The following is a 26,464-nucleotide window of genomic DNA, read 5'->3' on the forward strand; positions in this document are numbered from 1 at the left end:
GATTGAAACTTTTGTCGTCTGTACAGAAACAAAGTACAGAAATCAGATTTTTGCGAGACGGAGTGAAACCACATACGGGAGGTATTTTCATATCAGATATGGACAAGATGCTTCTCAGTCTGAATAGCCCAGATCTGTTTTGACTGTCTGCGACGTCACTCTATGCTGCCTGACGCCTTCGTTGGCACAGCAAACTGTCTGGTGTATCAACAATGAGGCCCAGTCTGAAAAGGCCCAGATCCGATTTGGACACTTGCTAAAAGTAGTGTGAACAGTAAGACCCAAAAACCCAGATTTGAAGAGGAATCTGATCAGCATCAGACAGTGTTGGGAGTAAGGCCGTTATAAATAACGCCGTTACATAACGGTGTTATTTTTTCAGTAGCGTAGTAATCTAACTAATTACATTTTCCGCCGTTACAACGCCGTTACCGTTACTGACGGTCAAAAGCGGTGCGTTACTTAATCTGAATAAATTGAAGAAACTACCAGCCGTGTCGAGTCGACTCTCTGCTCTGTTGATTTGTCATCCAAGACTTGGGGTGCGTTCAGGCTCGAGAATAGCGCACGTACTTCTGACTCCAAGCTGTTTGTCCCTGCTCATTCAATTAGACAATGCTTTCCAAAGTTTGGTAACGTTTCTGTGTTTGCTACACCTGATGCTAGCCTCGTTCCCATCTCCCACTGTCAGCCAGCAATAATTCTGCTTCCATCTTGAGGACGGCAGACGCTTTGAAGGTGACATGAATTGTTGGGAAACGAGCCTACCTGAATGCAGCCCCTCGAGAGATGCGATGGAAGTGATTGTGATTGGCTGAGGGTTAGAGTCATGTGTCGTGGTAAGCCAATCAGAGCTGGTGATTTCACAAGCAAATCGGAACAGCGCTTGCGGCAAACACGCAAAACAGATGCACAGGGTCGGGATGGCAGAGCATTCAGAGGAAAAATTGTCCTTTAAGAGGTGGAGATATAGACACTATTTTTAAGTTGGTCGAAATTAAAGCAAAGAACGTTCATGTAAAGTTTCATTTATGTCCCGGGGCAAAGCTTTAGTCGACATCTGTGGTAAGCAATTCAAATCTGTTGACGCACCTAACAAGTTAACTACCTGTCTGTTCTTCTCTATTCCACTGACTCAAATACTGCTCAGAAAATTTCAAATTCTTTGACGTACAACAAGTTCTTTTTAAAGTAACGGAAATAGTTACTTTCCCTGGTAACTAGTTACTTTTACTATAGAGTAATTCAGTTACTAACTCAGTTACTTTTTGGAAGTAGTGAGTAATGTAACTAATTACTTTTTTAAAGTAACGTGCCCAACACTGGCATCAGATATGCTTGCAGTCTGAACACAGCCTTAGGGGCAAAACACGTGAGACCATGAGTGATGGCACACATTCAGATTTAATGCCCGATCAGAATAAAAATGCTTATGTTCACATTTCATTTGGAATTTTCTGATCTGATCAAGCCCATTCTGATCAAGATTTTATCCTGAATGAGAGGGTTGAATATGTCGATTTATGATTACATTGGTGTGCATGAAAACACTTCTTCCAAAATTTCGGAACAAACCATTGTTATTGCACATGTCTGTGTATACGCATTTCTCTTGTTCTCAGAAACTAGTAGAGGCAGAACAAGTCAAAGACATGGCGGCCGCAATCCTGAACTGGTCTGTATCCAAAACAAACGCGCTGCTGGAGATATTAGATATTTGAGTTGATGAAAACAGTGCATCGAATCACAATTTCAATTTATGCTATTAAATAAATTGTGTCCATGTAAACTTTGTATTGCAAGAAGACCAGGAGCCAATGCAAGATGGCCAGTATAGGAGTAAACTTGGTCAAGTCTTTCCATATCATTTTGTACTAATTTCAGGTCTTTTCATAACAGACATGGGATCTATGGTCTTTGTATCACTAATGGATAATATGGGCCACATCTTTGCAATACCGGAAGTGGAAGGCTTCATCAATAAGTGGAAGAATGCTGTTCCATTTATATGTCCAGTTGAAAAGAACGAGTTGGCCTGAATATGACATCAAGATCTTTTGCTGAGTCAGAATCACTTTGAGTTTTAGTCAGAGGTGGGTAGAATGGCCAAAAATTTGACTCAAGAGTAGCACTACTGCTAAATAATATTACTCAAAGTAAAAGTAGTAATCCAAAAATGTACTCAATTACAAGTAAAAAAGTATTAGTTGAAAAGACCACTCAAATAATGAAAAACATTTTCAGTAGCTGCTTCCAATGTCAGATTTTTTTTTAAATTGTATTTTTTTTTTTGGGGGGGGGGGGGGGGCACATCTTCATCTATATGAACTGGTATTATACTGAACTATAACCTATTATGTGACCATATTACGTTAAAAACAATGACACAAAAATCATCGAATTCAGACCAGAACAACACTGTGAAAGGTCACCCATCCAAAAACCATGAGTGCCCTCTAGTAGAGAAAAAACATTGTTACCTCTGATTGGTATAATGAAGTCATGTGGTTATTGTTGCGATGACTCATTGGTAAAACTGAGAGAGCACCTGTCGGCATCTCTGACAAAAATAAAAGTCAATCTGTAACGACTCTAGTGTTGCCCAAAGTAGCGGAGAGTACTGTTTCTTCTTCACAAATCTACTCAAGTAATAGTCAAAAGTATTACACGGTAAAGCTACTCTTAGAGGTACAATTTTCTCAAAAGGTTACTCAAGTAAATGTAACAGAGTAAATGTAAGATGTTACTACCCACCTCTGGTTTTATTATCAAAGTTTAGAGTGTCCATAAACACAACGTTGATAATAATCAACATGTCAGTTTTGTCAGGATTAAGAAGCAAAAGGTCATGGGACCACAATTGTTTAATCTGTTTTACATTGCTTTCAATCTCGCTGTTTTGATATGTAAAATTGACACAAAAACTTAAAAGCATTCTTTAATAAAGTATTTATGGAGTTATTGTTATCATCATAATAATCCATGTCCAAGAGTCCATTTCTGCAGTTAAGTTGGTTTTATTCATTATATGACTATAAACACACACATCAACCTCTTCGAGCTTTAATTTTGGTACTTCCGGTTAATGGCTTTCGAATTTGGGCATCGGCTAAATATTTAATTTCACCCAAGACATTTTGACTTAGATGGAACATTAAGATTAAGATGTAATATTTATATTTAATTCTGAAGGAATCTGACCTCTTAGCCAGATTGCTGGAATCATGCCATCCGAACCGCCGGACCCGCGCTGGCGCAGCTCCAACGAACCGGGCCGGCGAAACACCGACAACCCGGCCAAAAGGCCAAACTCCGTTCACCTTAGTCTTAACCCTTTATACTGACTCCATTTTAAAAGCTGGAAAAAGGCTTCAAAACACAACTTGACAATTTATTCTGAGTCAACAGCAATCATACAGCACAGGCGGACCCAGGCGACGATCCAAGGTCACCATATCACAAGTCAACAAAAGGTTCCCGAGAAAAATGACAATGCTTAAACTTTCAGTCTTTTGAAGGCTCTCGCGGGGTGGGCCGTGGATTATTGTCTATTTGTGGATTGGACAGGAGGATTCGGGAGTTACTGTTGTCTGGGAAACGAGGGTTGTGGATTTTGCAACATCAGCGTCAAAGGGGCTCTTGGAGTCTTGGATATCGGGCGTTCTCCCGTGTTCCTTGTGTTGGGACAGGACGTCCCGCCATTTGTTCTGGACTGTCCGGGAGAACTGATTGCGAGAGTTGGTAGTGCAGATGTGGGCTTGTGAGCGTCAATCTTGCTCAGTCAGTTGCATTACGCACACACTGGGCTTCCGTGATAAGGCGACAAGTATCTCTTATGCCCTATATTCTGCTTGTTATCCTTGAAATATGGTATAAGTGCTATTTATTTTATATTGGGTGTGTTAGAGTAATGCAGTCAAACAGTAAATAGGAGAAACGATACTATTCACTGATTGATTATATTAAGTGTGTTAGAGTAATACAAACAGTCGATCGGTAAATACAAGAAAAGATACTATTTCCTGATTGATAATATTAAGTGTGTTAGAATATTGCTGTTAGACGGTGCCTACGAGAAAAGGTATATTATATTATATATATATATATATATTATACCCATTCACGACGCTGGATGGCGCCAGATATCATTGAAGTGATCTTCTGTCATGACAGATCTCAGCTACTCTCCCCATTCACGACGCTAGATGGCGCCAGATATCACTGAAGCGATGTTCTGACATGACAGATCTCAGCTACTCTCAAGTTTAACCAGCTTGCATTATTTTATTACAATGTTTTTCCTTATTCAGATTTGTTTCAAGACTACAGTTAGACTTCACTTTAATGGTTAATGCAGTTTTTGCAATATTGTTGTTTTATCACAATAGATTGGTTTATTTACATTTCAAAAACTAGAAGCCATTTACGAATGTGATTGCACTTTAGTTTACATATTTAAATCTTCAGATATTAAGATTTGAATGAGGCAAAATAACATGCTTTTTCTCTCAAATATATTGTTATAATCATTTGTTTCGGATGTACTGTAAATATTTTCTGTATAAAAATTAATGTGGTGTTCAAAAAGTCGTTTTTCAAACTTGAGTATTGAAAAAGAGGGGGTCGTCTTATAATCAGGGCCGTCTTATATTCGGGCCAATACGGTAGTTAACATTTGGAGTTAGAAATAACACTTAGATGTAACATTTATTTGGTTTTAACTATTTAAATTGACATACTGGTCTAAAAGTGCAAAAAAAAAAAAAAAAAAGTAATAAATGTTCACACCAGTTTGAATGTATGCTACATATTTTGTATAAAGTATACTGTACATATTGCAATGCCCTCTCTGTGATCAAGGATGCTTGCAGCCACTAATACACCTAAATCACTTTATTACTAGTGCGGTAACATGTTGTACCATCAAACAAGAGCTGCTATTGGAAGATCTTTGCATGCGTGGTTGGTTGAGTGGCAAGAAGACAACAAGCAGTGAAGGCATGACAGTTAGCAATCGAAATCTTCGAGATGTAAACAGTTTTGACACCTGAAGACCGGGTTTAGAGAGAAGCTCAAAATTTGTATTGTGACAAAATCATAATCGTAATTCAAAGCCCGTATGAGAGCTGGGATACAAAATCTGGTGGCACATATGATTCAAATTCAAAATCCGGTGGCACAGATTCACTTCCATGAATTTTCACATTGAATACACTGATTTCCACTATAACTTACATATCAGGACCTCCAAGAAAGGGACATATTTTCCTTAATGCAAATGTTTATTTAATCTCTCTGAAGTGCAAAAAATACAACTAAAAAAATATATAATGCACACATGAATGGTACCTCACACCATTTCTGCCTGTATCCGTTTTGCATTAATGCCAGGTTCAAAGCATGAAACACAATGGTGATGTTTACATGTAAACATTGTGAAAAATATAACCCGTAGCATCCATCCATTCAAACCCAGTTGGGAGAGTGCTTCTTTTAGACCATGGTTTTTTTTTTCTTAACCACTTTCACCAATTATGTGCATTTTTGGGAGGGGTATAAATATGTCAAATCAAGGTGAGAATGATCCTTTGTATTTGAAAATGTACTTCATGCTCACACCACTGTACAAAATGACAGCAATCACGATGCATTTAGAAATGAATATTAACACTCATACAGCGATACACAATATATTTAAGACAGCAAAGGTTTTTAATTATCAACATACCAATGTTTATAAAACATCTCCGATCATTGTCTGGCGCTTTTCCAGACATTTAGTCAAACATTTGCCTGACCCAAGTGCATCAATATGTGCTATTGACATTCACTAGATAAAAAATAAGATCCATAAAGGAGCACTTGTTCCATGAATATTGCGCTAAATTATCCAAATTTGATATCTTATCAAAAACGGCTTCGTTACTGTCCCTCATTAGTAAAATTTGTCATGTTTATAATGAAATGTCTCTTTTTCAAAGACCACACTCATTTTGTACATTTAAGGTGGGGCGATCAGTCAACATGCAAGACTGCAACAGGAGAAACACATTGGACATTAGTGGAATGCCAATATTCATAATATTAGACAGCAAACCATCATTTGATGATGTTTCAAACACATTACAAAACTTGAAAATGTCCTTTTTAAAAAAAACACAAATTGAAAACATGTTTCCACTGTGTAATATTCAACAGTGGTACAGAAATCAGAGCATCATGAAGTATAGGACACATGCCAATGTGTGCGTGCGCTCTCAATATTGTCACCAATAGACATGATTAGGAACTCCACTTTTCTAGACATTCAAAATTTTCTAACACGTTTGTGCAGAAACGCAATTTTAGATTCAGTGTTGTTAAAGCTGCCACCCATTGCTTGAGTCATTTTGTGATCGACTAGTATATCAGTCCCGACAGGTACGTCATTAATCTGACAGGAATACGTTCCCATTCCACAACTATTGTTAGTATTAAATGGAGAACATTAACATCTTACTTAAATTAATACATCAGTTAAATAAATTGCTGTACACTACACACTAGCCATATTTGTGAATCAAGCATGAGGAATTTTGGTAAAGTTACATGGGCCTTAAATGCAGTAAACACAAGCATGTATAAAGCAAGTTCATTCCTCATTCAGTTTAGGTAGGGAATTTATTCTAACAATTGATTTTTTTTTGGTGTTTGTCTTTAAACAATTTCCCCAAATATTTTTTCAGTAATTTGCATAAAGTTCATGTTTGGATTGGTTGTAGTTCCTAAATATGTCCAAAACTTTACAACTAACTTTCCCATATGCTTCTACTTCCAAATTTCAGTTTTCAAGACTTGAAATTTTATCTTTTTATATTTTAGATGATCCTATTTCCTTTTTATGGTTTTAATGCAGGTTTAGCATCTGTAGCATTAGTATTACCGGTACCCCAAGTTATTTAGGCCCCAACTGGTAAAGACTGCATTTTGTTTTTTCAAAGAGATTTCTGCGAGATGAATTACTTTGAGAAAATCCAAGTAATCCACCAATTTTCCTCAAGAAGCCAACTAAAAAAGAAAATTGTTGTATTTTGTCAGAAGCCATCTTTTAAAGATGTCATTAAAAGAACAAATTCCATGGTAAATTCAAGTCTCAAACCAAAACAGCCAATGGTGACACATGCAATCAGACCCTGGAAAGCCATGTTTGGAGAGTTGGACAGATGGTACTTTGCAGGTACTCACATCTCATCTTAGCTTCGAGGCCATTTAAAATGCCAATAATGTGTATTCTGTATTTGAACAACAGGCTAAGATGAGCTGTCCTTAAGCCACGCACAGGTTTGTTCCGGCAGTTTTGCTGTCCCCAAGGAGGGGAAATGTATACTTTGCTTTCAATAGGAATACTGGAGTTGGGATTGAAGGCTGCAGTGTGCCTCTGCTTCCTTTTTTATGAAGTCTTTTCTTTCAATTTCCCCCCAGTTCACTGGCATGACAGGCTGTCCTGGCTCCGTCGACGTTTAATGCCCAGTTCACCGTTCACGCTGCTTTTCATGCTCTCGTCCCGCCTCCTCTTGGTCTTCCCACTCTGTTTTCATCAAATCAAATGCAGTAGTGATTATTTACTTAGCATAAAAATCTTTACACATTTTCATTCAAGGTATGAAACAATAACTAAAATGATTCAGTCATCAATCAAGTTTGAATGTGACACAAAATGGAAATTCAACTTATTTGCTTATGAGCCAGGACCACCGTATTAAAAAAAGACAAAGTGTGTTATTTGATGTATTTTTGCTTAAAATTTTTAATCGAGTTAATCACAGCTTAAAAATTAATTCATCGTAATTAATCGCAATTCAAACCCTCTCTAAAATATGCCATATTTTTCTGTAGATTATTGTTGGAATGGAAAGAAGACACAAGACGGATATATACATTCAACATACTGTACATAAGTATTGTATTTGTTTATTATAACAATAAATCCACAAGATGGCATTAACATTATTAACATTCTTTCTGTTAAAGGGATCACCCGATAGAAAGACTTGTAGTTCTTAAAAGAAAATGTGAGTACAAGTTATGGTCATTTTGTATTAAAACCCCTCTTAATGTATTCGTTTCAATAAAATTTGTAAAATTTTTAATCAAAAAATAAACTAATGGCTCGCCATTGTTGACGTCGCCGAGCGGGATGTCAGATGGGCTCCCTGACGTTTTTCTTCCACAGTGTCTTTAACTACGTATGGTAGTGATTGAAATACACCACAAGGTGTCAATGCTGAATTTTAAATTAATAAGAGATTCAGCCAACGAGTGCGTTTTGACCCTCGACTGACGCCGTAGTTTCCGGGTTCATTGTACCTTATGTTCATTTGAGTGTTGACTTCACAACGTACGAGACCTCTGATAGTTTGTATATTGTCACTAAATATTGCCATCTAGTGTATTTGTTGAGCTAAACGAAATGTTTGAATAGAGTTTGACCAAAGTCTGAGTAAGTTTTATGTGTATTTTGCATAGCTATTGGATTGAGAATGCCAGTTCTCTTTGCATTGAGTGCTTTTCTTTTTGTGAACATTATTTTTCTTTGAGAGATAGGAATATTATTTTTGTTGTGCTTTCACAAAATGATACCATAGCGACTTAACTGTTCCGCCCAAATGCATGATGGGAAGTTGGGCAACCATGAATGTCAGTGGTGGCTGCAAATTGTATATGTTTCTGCGTTGTGTTTAATGAATCGTGCTAAGAAAAAGATCATCACCTGACATTCTTCCCCACGTCGTTCACCACAATAGTTATGTTTGTTGTGAAAGAGTTTCCAAAGTCTACGCCAATAAACTGTGCGGTCCAATGAACGTCTGTGCTCGCATTTCTCTGCCTCTTAACAATGTGCATAAAAACAGTGTCATTGTAATCTGTTTGAGGCAATGCATGAGCGGGTCATTCCGCGCATGCGTTAATGGCGTCAAATATTTTAACGTGATTAATTTTAAAAAATAATTACCGCCCGTTAACGTGATAAATTTGACAGCTCTAATATATATATATATATATATATATATATATATATATATATATATATATACATACATATATACAGTATATAATACAGTGGTACTTCTACATACGAAGTTAATTTGTTCCAGGACCTTGTTTGTAAATTGAAATGATCATACTGTATGTCGAGCAGGATTTTCCCATAGGAATACATTATAATTCCAATAATTCGTTCCACAGCCCATAAACCTACTCTAAATCCTTAATCAATACTGATGGTACTATTACAAATGGCAATTACACATAGCAAAACAAATAAATTATAAATAAAATATCAGAATAATATAATAATAATAATAACAATAATTCCTGTAATATGTAACGAATCGGTTTCTAATGTGGCGGATGTTTTTTTGCTGTGCCTGAACGCACCGTGTGGCTGATGTGACAGAAAGAGGGAGCGGTGAGCTTGAGTTTACTGTCGTTTTCAATGTTTTCTTGAGAACACCGTCAACTGCTTTAGTCGTTTTGTGTTGGATAAGTTGTGAAATAAAGGATAAAAACATGATGAAGCTGGCGATTTCTTTGATTATGTTACCACAATAATAATTGTCACCTTAACTTATAAAGACTGGCGAACGGTGGTGGTCGGAGGACCGTGGAGATGTATTGTTGAGCCAGTTCACAGATGCGTACCCCGCACTCATATTTCTCTATAATTTCCATCTTCATTTATAAAGTAAGCATCACCTTGTTCCTTATTTCACCACCTGAACCAACCTTTTTGAAACCTGTGTTGATTTCTCACACAAGAAAATCCGCCGTGCGTCCGACTGCGGCGCTGTCATGTCGTATTTCGAGCATGTCATCGGATGTAGAAACAAATGGCGAGTCAAATTTTACGTCGGATGTCGAAAACATCGTGTGTCGAAGCGATCGTATGTAGAGTCACCACTATTTATAGCTCTACTTATGAACATCTCTACTTACAGGAAGTTATGATATGCTTCAAATGGAAAATATTGCCTGTTGTTACAAATTTTTAAGGATACGAAAGGTAAAAATACAGTATGGACTGCTACTCGCAGCTCCCTGAGTTTACTGAACGTAACATAATTATAGCAGCTCTGCCATTGGCTATTGCCTGGCATCTTCCAAGCATCCAGTTGGCTAACAGGGGCCTCTACTGCATGTGTATGTGTGTTTCCAAGTGTCCTCTTCATTCGCCCCTCTGGCCATGAGGTGTTCCGACAGGTTTACGTAGGTGTATTAACTTTTATTCTTTATTGTTTGTTTTTTACATAATGCAAAACTCTCATTTAAGTCTATTGTACTGTCTAATTGTAAATTGTATTTGTTACATGTTTTGATGCATTTTTATGCTTTATAAAAGATTTATGTCTGAATTTGGGGGGGCTAAGAACAGACTAGGGCATTTACATGGAAAATGCACCTCTACTTACAGAATTTTCAGTTTAAGAAACTACTTCCAGGACCAATTAATTTCGTAAGTAGAGATACAACTGTACTATTTTTTAAAGTACTGTATGTCAAAGATGCTACAAAAGATGGGGAAACGAGAACCAATGTGAAAGGGCATCCTCAATCATGAATATTAATATTACTCTAAGTGACCACTAGAGGTAAGTATAGTCTTGAAGGTGGCATATGTGAACTAATCATGGCCAAAGGTAACTTTTTGGGGTTTATTTGTTTTTTTTTTTTTAAGACTATAATGAATGACGGTGTCAATGACCTTCACAAAGGCAGAACAGTTTTGTTGTGTATCTCATCAGGATATAGCAGTTATGCATAACATGGGTGTGTAAAAATAACACAAGTTGTTACGATTGTGCTGACAACAACAAAAAAATCAGACCTTTGTATCCCTTTCTGCCAACTTCTGGAACATGTGGGCATAAGTCCTCTTGTCTAGCTCGTGATATTCCTTCATCTTGCTCTGGCAGTTCAAAATCTGGGAGCGAGCTGCTTGATTCGAGGGGTTGACTTGTAGCACGCTTTTAAAATCAGCCAAGGCTAGGTTGAATTCGTTTCGAAGTAGTCGGGCCTCGCCGCGACGATACAAGGCCTTCTCGTTGCAACTGTCAATATCAATCACCTTTGGATACAAAAAATCAACAATGCCCAGGGTAACAACCGATGTACTATACCTACTGTATAGACATGCTGTTTGTTGTGCATGGGTTAGTTCAAATGCAGACTCACCTTGTTGCAGTTTTCCACTACGAGTGAGAAATCTTGTATGCGCAGGAAACACAATGCTAAATTGAGGTGGGCCGACAACAGAAAGTCATTAATCTGCTTCTGCTGCTCCAAGTCATTACCACACTCCATCTCTAGCCAGCAAACAATGCGCTGGTACTGGATGACAGCATAGTCGTGATGTCCTGACTAAAGAAAAGAATATTACTGCGTGAACAAAAACAGGCAAATATTGATTCAAATATAAATGCAAGGATTATTTACCTTATAATACTGATTTCCTTTAAGTTTGATTTCTAAGGCCCGAGTCAGTTTTTCATGCAAGTCCATTTCCCAGGAGTCTTTCGCCTTGATGGAGCAAATAAAATAGTCAAACAATCTCTCTAAAGGAGAACTTAATATTTTCGTATTAAGGTAGTAAAAGATGTATTGGTTTGTGCTTACCCTTTTGAAGTCCTTGAGGGTAACCTCATATACAATGTCTTTGTTTGGCCCAATTTTAAATTCTTGGTTTCCTTTGCTTCCAAAGCCATACCTGCAATCACATCACATTGAAAAAGGATGCAAAAATTACTTACTTTTTAGTAAATTTTGTAATGGAGAAACGTGATTTCAAGTTTGATATTCATTCTGCGAATTTGAAAATCCTAACCATAATAATTGAAACTAGAGCTATATGGGATTTTCAAAGGCTGACGCCGATACAGGTTTTTTTTTTTAAATGAACTCAGTCGATTGCCGATGTATAAAGTTTATTTTGTAAGCTGATATTTGAGACCGATGTGTTTTTTATTTTGTTGTTGTTGTTATTTTAAAGCAAGTTGATTCTGAAAGTTCATTGAAACACTCATATAAATGTCTGTCATTAGAGCTAAAATATTTGTTCTGCTACTGCCTTTCATAACACTGGCCACTAGGTGATGTAAAATGACCATTAATAAAGCCCATCACCCAAACAGTGAACATAAGTTATCTATTATTTTGACTGCCAAGTATATATCAGCTGAAAAAAGTTTTAAAATAAATCTAAAATAAATCATTCCATTGTATCTGCTACATACTGTATTGGCCAAAGGCTAATCTTGACGAAAGTCCATATATTGACCTTTAATTGAAACAACTGCTAATGAACATGAAAATCAGGTATCTACAATATAAATGGCCCAGTGGTCCCGACATACTTTTAAAACCGTCAGGGCCACCAGAATTCTACAGCCACTGGCCAGGCGAGGCCAGTAAAAAAAATGCGTTGATTAAAAAAAAAAATCTAATTTCGCATTTATTCCCAGTGGTTCCGTGTTTTGACGACTTAACGCTATCCTAATCCACCTCACTCGCTTGCTCCCACGTGAACGTGCCCAAGCTGATTACTCCTCCTGATTGAATGTCAGTATTTCAGTCCCCAACAAACATTATACTAGAAGACGACATGTTTCTGAAACCCCCAGCACCCAGCCAAGCACCAGGGAAATAAAGACCACTCAAGAAAGAGAAAGCCACCAGAGGAGTTGAGAGACAGTGAAATCCAGTTAGAAAAGAAAAGGGAGAAAAAGTTTCAGCCCCAGTGGTGAGACCGCTGGAATTGGCTCAGCTCCGATGCGACAAAAAAACAAGGTTTACTGTGAGGTGTGCAGATCAATGCCCACATATGCAGACAAGTGCGTTGGAGAAAAGTTGGTGTGTATGAAAACTATGGTATGAACATAATGTGATAATGCATGACTACGGAGTAGATAATATTGTTATGACGGTCTAGCTTGAAAATCGTTAGCCATTATTGCCTTTGTCATCTCTTTGACTTCTATATTGTTGCCACAATAATCGAGCCAGGGGAGACTTCCAGAGGCCGGTAAGAGGAAGACAGGAATGCTTCGCTCAGGTGCTCCCAAGAAAAAATGTTTTTTTTGTGTGTGTTTGTTTCCCGAAAACTAAGAAGTAAGTGGTCAGTGGAATCGATTTGGGTTTATTCATGTATCCTGGAGTGATTATATGGAATTTGAATAGGATTATTTGCACTAGATTCATCTTTTTGCACCGGTTTGCTGTACTTTTCATTAAATCTACTTTTTTTTTTTTTTTTAATGTTATTCATATTATTCAAGCAAATTGTTGTTTGTCATGATTATTGGGATCAATAACTGGGTTTTGATAGTGGGCCAGTGAACTTCAAAAGCCACTGGCCCTCTCAGTGGCTAATTTCCCTTACTGTCTACCCCTGAACATGCTATGGCATGTCTTGGTGTAGCTGCTTATGAGGTGTAGAAACCATGTTTACTTCTGGTAGTAGCTTACTTATGTGTCAAGTACAGCATACACCGCTCCCCTTTCTGCATCTTGTCCATGGCACGGTCCACTCCCAGGGGAACGCCTTTATCTTCTGATTCACTAACAACAAAGCTGATATCCCTGATGTCAAACAATCGACCGTCGCAGCTCCCCTCAAGATGCACTAAGGAGTGACACAACATATTGTTTGGTAATATGATCACAACAACAAGCTTTTCAAAATACAGTAAATATTAATCCATGTGGAGGTTACCATCTACGACTGTTCCATCGTTGGGATTTAAGTAGCCATCCCCTTTGACTTTTATTCTCCGTATGATGCCGCCATCATCTGTGAGAGTCTCTCCTTTGAATTTCAGCAGCTCAATCTGTTTCAATAAACAAACACTATGAAGTGCTGCAATTTATGCAAAAACAACAACAAAAATTGTAATCGTCCTTAAGGGAAAGCTTGGTGTGGGAGGCGAAAATGCTTAACAAACATGTAGGAGTAACTTGCCAAAAACATTCAATGGTTGATGCTTTGACAGAATGTGTTGAGAAAACATTTATGATGTGTATAAAATGTACCGTTTTATAAAGTTATAAAACAAACAAAAACAGTGGACAGTGCAATTGTTGAAAATAGATAGCAAATACAGTAGAATAAAGTGATTTTTCAAAAAACTACTACACTAGAAAAAATACAGTAGTTAATGTATTAATTTATACATTTAGTTTAACATATATGTAAATAACTACTGATATATTTTTTAATGACCAAAAATAGTTACCGTAATTTTCGCACTATAAGGCGCATCTGACTATAAGCCGCCAAAAACGGCATTTGTTCATGGTAAATGAACAGTACTTATATCGCACATTTATCTACATGGTTACCGTGCCCAAAGCGCTTTACATTAGCACATTTACCCATTCACGCACACATTCACACACCAATGGGGCTGCTGCCATCCCATTTGGAGGCAAATTAGGGTTCAATGCCTTAAGACTACTTCAGCAGTCGTAGCCAGGAATCGAACCACTGACTCTTCGGTCCAAGGACAACTCCAGCAACCAGCTGCGCCACAGCCGCCCTGATAAGACGCACTGGACTATGAGATGCAGCTGTCCTCACTGAATTATGGGATGTTTCCCCCAAAACCCTTTAACACTCTATTTGACAGTTGCATAATACAACTGTCATAAGACCAAATGGACCACCATTGCTTCAAGAAGCTTCATTTGGCCATCACTGCTCCCTTGGGGGGAGACAGTTCAACCTCTGCTTTCACCTGCTGTCAACACTGTTGTTGTCCAACATGCCTCCTAACATATATTGCAGCGCTACAGATGTAAATAACAAAAAAAAATTCATGTTCTCTGCTAATTATTTCTTCAGTTACTGTTCCAGTTGTTTCATTAATTGCTAGTTATGTTATTTGGTAACACTTATTTGACATAAGACTGTCATCAGACAATCATAATTATGAGATGACCTTGTCATAAGCCTTAATAAATGCTTATTACAGATGTCATTCAGTGTTATCCGGCAAATTATCTCACGTTTGAATTGATGTTAAAGATCCAAAATGGACATTAATGGAGTTAGTGACATAATTTGCCGGATGACACCTAATGACATCTGTCATAAACATACAGTAATGCCCATGTTAGTGTAATGTCATAATTATGATGGTCTTATGACCGTCTTATGACGCCGCGGTCAAATAAAGTGTTACCTATTAACCCAAATAAATCAACAAATAAGCCACACTGGACTTTAAAACTCAGGATTCAAAATGAAAGAAAAAAGTAGCGGCTTATAGTCCGAAAATTACAGTACTTGCTCTCCAAAGGGTTCAAGAAAGGTCTTAAGTGTCAACTAAACAGGTGTCCACTGTAGTGCTTACTGTACTTGACACAGTTAAATGTATATAAAGGGTCATTCAAGAGATCTGGGATGCTTTTAGTTTAACTAAGTCGATCACCGTGGCACATCTTGATAATACCTTCAGTTAAAAAAAAAAAATAAGTAATCTATCAATGTGGAGGAGTGTAGCTGCTCTGTCCACAGAGATAGTTGCTCAGTGGAATGCACACTCCATTCATGTGTCATTCCATACCTACCTCAAATAGGACTGATGAGTTGGGAGGGATTTTGCTAGGATTTCCAGCAGAGCCATAAGCATACTCGGGCTTACACAGCAATGTGCACACCTCTCCTCTCCGCATTGATAACACACCGATATCCCATGCTTTGAGGACTTGTCCTGTTTGGAGGCAAGGAAAACAATAATAAAAGATTTATTTCTGTTGATTCATCACAAAGAAACAAACACCAAACCAAACCCTGAAGGGAAACACTCTGTTATTGAGTCTTTTTGCACAGTAACCCTCATTTTGAAAAAGGTCGAGACAAATTTGCTCACAAGTGGCAATTACAGACATGGAATATGATACTGTAACTAGCCGTAGCGTGTATTTTCCACCTACATTGACCGAACTCGTCCATGACATTTGCATTAACTCTGAACAGTGATGTTAAATAACAGCATGAGAGAGGTGTTACAGAGCTCACGCAATCCTCTAAATGCAGAACATCATGAGACCCAACACAGAAAAACAAGTTAGATTTCCTTTGCTAACGAGAGCAACACAACAGGTTGACAAAATGATGGTTTGAACTTTGAAGCCAAACTTACGAAACGTTTTTTTGTTTTGATAGCGTTTGTCTTTGGACATACTGTACATGATATGATGAACGTAATCATAAAAGAAGAAGCAAGCTAGCGTCCTCTGCAAGCATAAGTGATTCGCACATGTCGTGAGCTAATCTAATTTCCTACTGTTGTATATTGGCACTGACTGTGGACTGCATCAGGTTTGATACCATTTTGAACAAAGGAAAAATATATATATAAATAAATAAATAAAAATGTAAAAAAAAAAAACACTATGGCCTCTGATAAAAAAAATTTGTCACGTTTTAGAGGAGTAGATTTATTTATTGTCACCCATACTATGATGAAAGATTATTAAGCAGTGTCTGACTAAACCGTGATAGCAATTATATGGCATTCAAGTGAGTATTAGGGGTGTGACGAAATATCAAAATGGAGATTTATCGTGATTCTTTGCATGCCAAAAGGGTATCGATGCGCTAATGCCAAGAATCGAGATATCGTTTTAAAAAGGTGTAAATGTTTTTTGTTTGTTTTTTTAAAAAGGCACCAACAAGTTACCAAAATCTTCCACCATAATAAGGTCTCAGTTAACTCTATGGCTGCCACTGATGGCTCTCCACGCCCAATCCATTAAGACTGGGGAGGGCAAATAAATGTTCATTCATTCGAACCAGAGCATTTACAGTCACACTTTCCGATTTACGGGGCATTTAGAGGTCACGTTCTGTTCATTGTAGGGCATTCACAGGTCACGCCCTGTTGAGTTTGAGTCACTGACTATTCATTTGGGAGATTCCCGGGTCACTTCCTGTTTTGTAACCCAAAATCAACAGGAAGTGACACATAAAATGCCCCAAAATCAACAGGAAGTAACCCATTAAATGCCTCATAATCAATAGGAAGTGACTGAAAATCAATGACCTCAATTGCCCAAAATTAGCTAATTGCCTGGCTGTCACTGACGGCCATAGAAGTGGGAGGGGCATGTTTGAAGTGGGAGGGGTTCGTTAGCTGCCACCCTCCCAGTTCAAATGTACTGAACATCTACTATTGATTAACTTACAGCAGAAGGATGAAGATAGCTTGTTTAGAATATCCTAGAATGATTTCCTGACCAATGTATCGATAATTGTTGTATCGCCATATCGTGAGATCATCGTTATAGTGAGCTTTGTATTGCAAACATATCGAATCATGAGGTACCAAGAGGTTCCCACCCCTAGTATACAGCAATTGAGTTGTACAAGGTACAAAAAATATTTTGATTTTTCAAAAAACATATCGGTACAGTATCGGCAGTGCCTGATACCACCAAGGGTGGAAGCGGTGCATAACTATTTTAGGTATTTAAAAAAAAAAAAAAAAAAAAAAAAAAAAGACTTTGCAAACGAATCACATACCCTTGCCAACATTGAAGGAAAAGGACTCCTTGCGCTCTCGGCTGCAGTCAAACTTTTTACCGTTGAGGAACTTTCCAGTGTAATGGATTGTAACTCTGTCTCCAATCATTGGGAGCTCTCCATCTATCCCCTGACGCTTGACAACCTGAAAGAGGGATGTTGCTTGATTATATATTTGTGTATTTATTAAAATAAAAGACAATATCATACTGAAAACGAATAGAATTAACTACCTTGATTATTCCTTGATCTTTTTTCATTGTTACATCAGTGCCTTTTGCAGCAAACGCAGTCGCTGCCGAGGGCTCGTCCAAACAAAGATCCTGATCAGTTGTCATGTCTGCTTGTGGGCATTCCAGTGATGCTGGAGAATAGTTCAAATGGAAACCTTGTGTTAACAATTTAATACATCAATTTATTTTGTAATGTCTGCAAGTCGTCCATTCCAGAGTTACCAGAATCCACATAGATACTGATACAAATACTTCTTTCATATTACATAACTCAAATCTCTTCAAAGACATGAAGTGTGAATTGTGCCAATAAATTGTGGTTTTGCTGTAAAAACTACACTTGACATTTTGGGATGTCTGGCTGCATTAAGCGGACATTACACTAAGAACATATGAAAAATAAAATCACAATTAAAATAAAAATCATAAAGCCATATTAAGGCATGTTGCTAAAGAGCTCAGCAGTACAATGCTATACATTGTAATGTATTATATTGTGTGTAATTACTATGGTAACGAGATGTACACGCGTGTTTGTTTAGTATTTTTGTTCATATTTGGTAGTTGAATACATCTCAAAGAAACATTGTATTGATAATTTTGAACAATGGTATTTCACTTTGCAAAGGCAGCTGGTAATGTTCAGTCAGGTTTCAGCTGCCAATTAAATTGAAAACTAAATCCCATAATTTTATAATATTCAATTGTATTAATGGCCTTGACGGGTGTTCCAATTTTGAGGAGAAAATAATGAAACATACTCAAGACACAGTTAAATTTGAACCATGACCATGAAATTTAAAATAAATTACAATCTACTGTATATACCACTGGATTGCTACGATCTCTAGCAACATGCCCATACATATGGGGTTTTAATACATTATTTACGACAAAACTAAACACTAGGGCTGTCAAAATTATTGCGTTAACGGGCGGTAATTAATTTTTTTAATTAATCACATGAAAATATTTGACGCAATTAACGCACATGCCCCGCTCAAACAGATTAAAATGACAGCACAGTGTCATGTCCACTTGTTACTTGTGTTTTTGGGTGTTTTGTCGCCTTCTGCTGCGCTTGGGTGCGACTGATTTTATGGGTTTCAGCACCTGAGCATTGTGTAATTAGTTGACATCAACAATGGCGAGCTACAAGTTTAATTTTTGATTGAAAATCTTACAAATTTTATTAAAACTAAAACATTAAGAGGGGTTTTCATACAAAATTTCTATAACTTGTACTAACATTTATCTTTTAAGAACTACAAGTCCTTCTGTCCATGGATCGCTTTAACAGAATGTTAATGTTAATGCCATCTTGCTGATTTATTGTTATAATAAACAAATACAGTACTTATGTACAGTATGTTGAATGTATATATCCGTCTTGTCTTATCTTTCCATTCCAACAATAATTTACAGAAAAATATGGTATATTTTATAGATGGTTTGAATTGCAATTAATTACGATTAATTAATTTTTAAGCTGTGATTAACTCGATTAAAAATTTTAATAGTTTGACAGCCCTACTAAAAACAAATTATGTTGTTCTTTTCAATGTTCTTGGTGTAATACTCCCTTAAACTGTAGGTTTTAGTGCCCATCATAAATACACATATTTTTCTACATACACATATTAGCATTTTTAAGTGAACTTAACTTCACTTTGTGAAGTAAAGAATAACAATGTGTCATAATTTTCCCCTCTAATTAGTACAACAGTGTTGAAAAGCCAATTTAGCATTTATCTTTGCTAGAAGCTATTAAAACCTGCACTTATCCTTTGTAAAGTTGAGCTTTTAAGAGAGCACAAAACATCAGCTTGCTTGTAATAAAGGGAAAATGATTAAAGCATTGATTAGCACAAAGGGAACCATTGCGTTGGATCAGATGATTTGAAACTTGTTGATTTTCTTTTGCTGTTTCTTCACAATTTAAGATTATTTTTCAATATTTATTGCAATACTACACCAGCAATCTGCGCATGTGTGTTTGCGTGTGTGTAGGCATCCCAATGTATAATTTCGCATGGTGGAAGTCAAAAACATCAAAAACAATCTGTTTGTACTAGAGTCTGAGCTAAAAGTGCATACTTTCTAGGAAATGTGCCTGCACATTCTTTTGGCTGCAACCTCTTGGGTCAAATTTTATAAATAAACACATGAAACAGGCCTGGATTCCAATCCCTTAAACAACCATTTATGCATAAAAAATGAAGCCTTAACTTAGTTGTCATTGTGGCGTGATAACCTAAAAGGGAAGGAGTGACCCTGACAAACAAAAAAGAATCACTCGATGGTTAAGCACCAAAAGCGATCCACATGAATACATTTACTCAGATGCCTCATCTAAATCAGCACCTTCCGACCACTTTTAGTAACTAGAAAATATCAGCTGCACCACGGATTTCACCCAATTTATCTCTGTCTGAAAATTACATTCCTGTAAGTAAATCAGGTTTGTGTCAAATTAACAGGTCCAAATTTTTATTCAAACATGTGATTTGAGATGAGCTGTTCATCATTTCAGTGTGTACACTTTTTGAGACATTTATGGTCTGTTAGTGCTGTGAGATGTTTCTAATGAAAACTAATGTGCCTTGGCACAAAGGTGAAGAAATTTTGTTACACTAATGGAAATGAGATGGAGGGCCATTAGAAAACAAGCTAAATAGACTTAGAGGTTGTCAAAGTGATGAGCGGGAAAAAAAATTAGTTTAAGGTTCAGCGGAGGATAAAACCAATACTGTTTTTCAATCAGACCCAAAGGCAAAATGGCGGAAACAAGTAAAGGAACTGAAAGGATCAGATGGGCACAGTAGCATAAAGTGGAATCCCCAAAATGTATATAGCCCATAATAATTATCGAGTTGGAAATATGACCAAATTATCTGCAAAAATACAAGTACAATTGCACAAACTGCCATTTTTCTTCTGCTTTTTTACATAACTGCCACTGTTGACAGAATGCGTACAATGTGGTGCTAGTCAACATCAGTAATAAAAGATGAACAGAATGTACGCTAAAAAGTGAGCCATAAGTGTGATCCTCGCACTGCAGATTTGATATCGAATGGTTTAGTACATATTTACATCGTACCAATGATTAACTTATTTTTACACTAGTGTGACGATTAAGAATGTTAAAACAGATGATATAAAAAGACGACACATCAGCAAGCCCAAGATCTCTCCACTTTTTGTACACTAGTTGTTTAATTCCATTACCTGTTTTCAGGCAGTATTATTCTATTTCAGATGAATTTCCAAAGAGAATGTCAGTTTTCATCCTACGTAGGTTGCACTGCAGCTGGTTTAATGAGAATTAGAGCTAAGTGCTCTGCTCACCTTCTGGTTTTATACAAGTCAGTCAAAGTATTATATTAGCTCACAAACACTTTGATCTGTCAGGAGAGCCTGTAAGAACATTGTGTACTGAGGTAAAACAAGCTCAACCAAGTGAAGGAACAAAATAGCCTCTGGAGGAAACAGAAGCTGAAGACGAAGTGTTCTCCTTTGTACTGGGAAGAGGTGTTTTTAGAAGATTCTGAATTCTGACAACGTGATCAAACACCTGAATGCAATTAAATTCGAGCTCAACTGTTTTGGTTCCTTTGTTTGCATGTCCAATGACGTGTTCCTCATTTTTCTACAGTGTCTTACGCCTTTTCTCCATTTCATTCTCTTTTGTCAAATTTGTCTTTTTGAGAGTGATGATTACAATTTCCAAACAGCTCTGCTGTAAGACAACATCGAATTCTGAATTGATACCACTTCAGCTAATGGCAATGCCTTCTACGTGATTTTATTAGAAAACATAAAAACTCCAGGCCCTTAAAGTGTCATATTTTTATTTCTGTTTGTACTTTATGGTTATATAGTTAAAGGTGAGCGCTCTCCATTTAATAAATGCAAACCTTTAATAAACGGTGTGTGTGCGCGCGTGTGTGTGTGCGTTTAGTCTGAACACAATGTTCCTTCTATTCACAGTTCCCAAACGGTGTATACTGATGGTGTACAATCTCAGCCCCCCATATGAGACCTGTTTTCTTCTACATCACAGCATCTTTTAATGTATTGATCGCATTAAAATGAACCAACAGTTACATTGTCCAACATCAACTATGCTGCTGTATCTTTCCATGTGTCCAAACAGTGTGCGTACTAAAAGCAACCGATGTACCTCAACCCAAAATCCTAACGCAGGAATGCAAGAGCATGTGACACACGTTGATTTTTTTCTGAGTAAAAAAAATCCATCAACCGCCCTTACTTTGTTAACAGTAATTCGCCTGATTCAGTAGTGACTATTTTTAAAATGGATACAATTTTTCAAGCATTACATACATAGCATTTATGTGTGATAGTGGACTTGATCTTTTGTTTTCTTTGAACATTTTGGCACAAAATGTCATTTTTCATATGTTGTTACACTCATATGACGCCATGTATTTAATGGCATTAACTGTACATGGAAAATAACATTGTAAACACAACATTTATCATATTTTCCAAATATCTAGACACACAATGTTTGCTCCTCGTTGTATTGGTTTATTTGCTGTATATTGAAAGCTTTAGAGGATAATACCACAAAATTCGTTGGATTTCCCTCCAACACGTTTATGTGAAATCAACACTCACATCACGACATCTCAATGTAAACTGATGTTTTTTAGACCATGTGTTAGCTCATTAAAGCACAAAAAAAAATATTGTTCATTTCTCATGTCATTTAAAACTGACTCAAGAAGAAATTGTCATTGACTCACCCTTGTAAACACAGTACAGTGGGCTACACCTGCAACCCTAAATGCCCCCACGCGCTACATCCTTCAACTCAACACAGCCAACTTCTTCGTTATAACACCAGCAAAACATAACCAATCGTTTGTCATCCTCAAAATGGACTAATATTACAGAATACATAAAAATAGACCTAATCCATAATGAGTACAGAGCAACCAAATCACTCGAAACCGCAATTAACAAAACCAATTAAGTTAAAAGGAAGCAAAACAAATGGCAACTCACTTTTTCTTGTGCTTGTTAAAATACAAGTCCACCTGGTAAAAGTGAACTAAAAGATCGTTTGATCCTGGTTGAAAAGTGAGGCGCGTCACACGTCACGTCCTAGGTACGTGATGTTCCGACGTGATGCGAGCTTCTCGCTCCGGATTCCGGCGTCCTGTGTTCGGCTTGGACGCCACGAACGCACCGGTCACATGGGGCTCGCACGTCAAAATGAGCCGGGTGGATGTACAGAGGCGGAAAATACGCAGAGGGGAAGACGTGGTGCGGGGGAAGAGAGAGAGTTGGAGAGGAGGGAGGGCGTTCAGTATGAAATTAAGGGCAGGTCTTGGAAAAGAGCCACAAAGTAACACAATGTTCCGGCTGTACCGCCGCTGCTGCTGATGAGAACACTGTGTTCCAAATAGACACACTGACCTGTAACCCGTTCTATGCCGAGTTTGGTCTGCGGGGAACAGGCTGTTCCGTTCCAGGCTGTCCTCCCACTCCGGTCAGCTGACAGCTCGGATCGTCAACATCGCCTTTTAAACATAACAGAGCCGACGGACGGACGCAACGATTGCGGCAAGTGAAGCCTTCGCCTGCCGGAGAAGAGCACCCGGGGAGCGGATTGATATTGTTTAGCGACACGCTTCTCGTCTTAACGCTGCTTTGGAAGCTGCTTACGAGAATTTTCGAGGCGAACGCTATAGTTTAGTTTAAAGCTGAATCAGATTTTTATTTTTGGGTAAAAAACAAAACAAAAAAAAAGTTTTATTTATATGAAAATAAATCGTGTTGTCTAATCGTGGTTGTCAAGCTAGGGTTTGCTAACAACTAAGGGTCCACAAATAGGGACTTGGGGGTCTGCAAAATAATCTGCAAGAAATCATGTTACTTTATTATTATTATTATCATTATTATTATTATTTACCAGTGGCGTCGTTAGGCCTATTTTAGGGGGCTTCATCCCCACCCACCCCCAAAATATTCTTAAGCCCCGCAAAATAATTACGGTAGGTGTTGTTTTATATATTTTTAAAAATAAAATAAAATACAAAAAAATGCTGACATATTCACTAAGAAGTTGCCAGAAAGTTTGGACACACTTTCTCATCCGTGCATTTTCTTTGTTTTCATGACTATTGACCAGTGTTGTTAATCTTACTTTAAAAAAAAATAATTAATTACAGTTACAAATTACTTCTCCCAAAAAGTAATTGCGTGAGTAACTCATTTACCTAAATGTAAGAGTATTTACAGTGGGGTAAATAAGTTTTTAGTCAACCACTAATTGTGCAAGTTCTCCCACTTGAAAATATTAGAGAGGCTTGTAATTGTCAACATAGGTAAACTTCAACCATGAGAGACATAACGTGGGGGGAAAAAACAGAAAATCTCATTGTTTGATTTTTAAAGAATTTATTTGCAAATCATGGTGGAAAATAAGTATTTGGTCAATACCAAAAGTTCATCTCAATACTTTGTTATGTACCCGTTTTTGGCAATAACGTAAGGCCAAACGTTTTCTGTAGGTCTTCACAAGTTTTTTCACACACTGTTGCTGGTATTTTGGCCCATTCCTCCATGCAGATCTCCTCTAGAGCAGTGATGTTTTGGGGCTGTCGTTGGGCAACATGGACTTTCAACTCCCTCCACAGATTTTCTATGGGGTTGAAATCTGAAGACTGGCTAGGCCACTCCAGGACGTTGAAACGCTTCTTACGAAGCCACTCCTTTGTCACCCTGGCTGTGTGTTTGGGATCATTGTCATCCTGAAAGACCCAGCCACGTCTCATCTTCAATGCCCTTGCTGATGGAAGAAGATTTTCACTCAAAATCTCTCGATACGTGGCCCTAATTATTCCTTCCTTTACATAGATCAGTCGTCCTGGTCCCTTTGCAGAAAAACAGCCCCAAAGCATGATGTGTCCACCCCCATGCTTCACAGTGGGCATGGTGTTCTTCGGATGCAATTCAGCATTCTTTCTCCTCCAAACATAATAACCTGTGTTTCTACCAAAAAGTTCTATTTTGGTTTCATCTGACCATAACAATCGTCTTCTGGATCATCCAAATGCTCTCTAGCGAACCGCAGACGGGCCTGGACGTGTACTTTCTTCAGCAGGGGGACACGTCTGGCAGTGCAGGATTTGAGTCCCTGGCGGCGCATTGTGTTACTGATAGTAGCCTTTGTTACTGTGGTCCCAGCTCTCTGTAGGTCATTTACTCGGTCCCCCCATGTGGTTCTGGGATTTTTGCTCACTGTTCTTGTTATCATTTTGACGCCACGGGGTGAGATCTTGAGTGGAGCCCCAGATCGAGGGAGATTATCAGTGGTCTTGTATGTCTTCCATTTTCTAATAATTGCTCCTACCGTTGATTTCTTTACACCAAGCGTCTTACATATTGCAGATTCAGTCTTCCCAGCCTGGTGCAGGCCTACAATTTTGTCTCTCGCGTCCTTCGACCACTCTTTGATCTTGGCCATAGTGGAGGTTTGAGTGTGACTGACTGAGTTTGTGGACAGGTGTCTTTTATACCGATAATGAGTTAAAACAGGTGCCATTAATACAGGTAACGAGTGGAGCCTTGTTAGACCTCTTTGACAGCCAGAAATCTTGCTTGTTTGTAGGTGACCAAATACTTATTTTCCTCTCTAATTTGGAAATAAATTCTTTAAAAATCAAATAATGTGATTTTCTGGTGGGGGGGGGGGGTTGCCCATTCTGTCTCTCATGCTTGAGGTTTACCCATGTTGACAATTACAGCCCTCTCTAATCTTTTCAAGTAGGAGAACTTGCACAATTGGAAGTTGACTAAATACTTATTTACCCCACTGTAGTTATGGTGATAATTTTCATGTTTTTTTTTTTTTTTTTCTCAAAAAAAAACAAAACAAAAAACAGGTCACACAATGTGAAGTTTTAAGGGTTTTTGGAACAATTGGCCCTAGCCCAGTTCTTTACCCTACACTTAACTAGACACAGGGGTATTGCGATAACTAGATAGTAACCTTTGCTATGTGTGGAAGTCATTTAATGTTGTGAATCAACCATTAAAGTTGTTAAAATTGCTCCCGTTATTGCATTAGTTCCCTTCTGTCTACTTTCAACATGTGTAAGTTTTAAAAACTGTTTTATCAATTAAACTTAGATTCAAGTCAAGATTTTGCCAATTTAGGAGCATTTCAGATAAAAAAGTTACTTAGGTTCGCTATGAAGGTTCTCTACAACAGAGCCTTCCTGAGAGGTCTACTGCTTTAAGATGGCGGCTGTTTACTAACGCATCTAGTTCTTTATTATACATGTTGCTAATGCCGCCATGTCTGTCATTTGCATCTAGTTCTGTATATATGTGATATCTACCTAAGCATGTGGGCGTAGTTTGTAAGCTATCGGCTACAGTCAGGTATTATTGGAGCCACCTAGCATCGCGTTTGCAACGGCGTCTTCCCCACTCCTGCTCCGCTCTCTCGTCTTAGTGAGTCTGTTTCTCTCAGACTTATCTTGCGTCATTCAACCAACATAGTAACGCATAGTAACGCACGCCTTTCCCGCCTCAGTAACGGTAACAGCGTTGCCAAGATGAGAAAGGTAATTAATTAGATTCCACTGAAAAAAATAACTCCGTTAGTAATGCCGTTATATTCTAACGC

At 37.8% G+C, this 26,464-nt stretch overlaps 1 protein-coding gene across 1 annotated transcript; it reads right to left on the reverse strand.

Moving 5' to 3' along the window:
* Window positions 1-5,263: 5,263 nt before the first annotated feature.
* fkbp5 (FKBP prolyl isomerase 5) lies at window positions 5,264-23,231 on the reverse strand. Its single transcript, XM_057845862.1, has 11 exons — window positions 22,831-23,231; window positions 17,794-17,924; window positions 17,561-17,705; window positions 15,604-15,746; window positions 13,748-13,862; window positions 13,501-13,657; window positions 11,653-11,743; window positions 11,473-11,556; window positions 11,212-11,397; window positions 10,865-11,104; window positions 5,264-7,567 (listed from the first exon to the last, which is right to left on the reverse strand). The coding sequence occupies exons 2-11, from the start codon at window positions 17,896-17,898 to the stop codon at window positions 7,463-7,465; spliced, it is 1,371 nt and encodes a 456-aa protein (XP_057701845.1). The 5' UTR covers window positions 17,899-17,924; window positions 22,831-23,231; the 3' UTR covers window positions 5,264-7,462.
* Between the last annotated feature and the right edge of the window lie 3,233 nt (window positions 23,232-26,464).

Source organism: Corythoichthys intestinalis, chromosome 9, assembly GCF_030265065.1.
Source record: "Corythoichthys intestinalis isolate RoL2023-P3 chromosome 9, ASM3026506v1, whole genome shotgun sequence".
NCBI classification, from domain to species: domain Eukaryota; kingdom Metazoa; phylum Chordata; class Actinopteri; order Syngnathiformes; family Syngnathidae; genus Corythoichthys; species Corythoichthys intestinalis.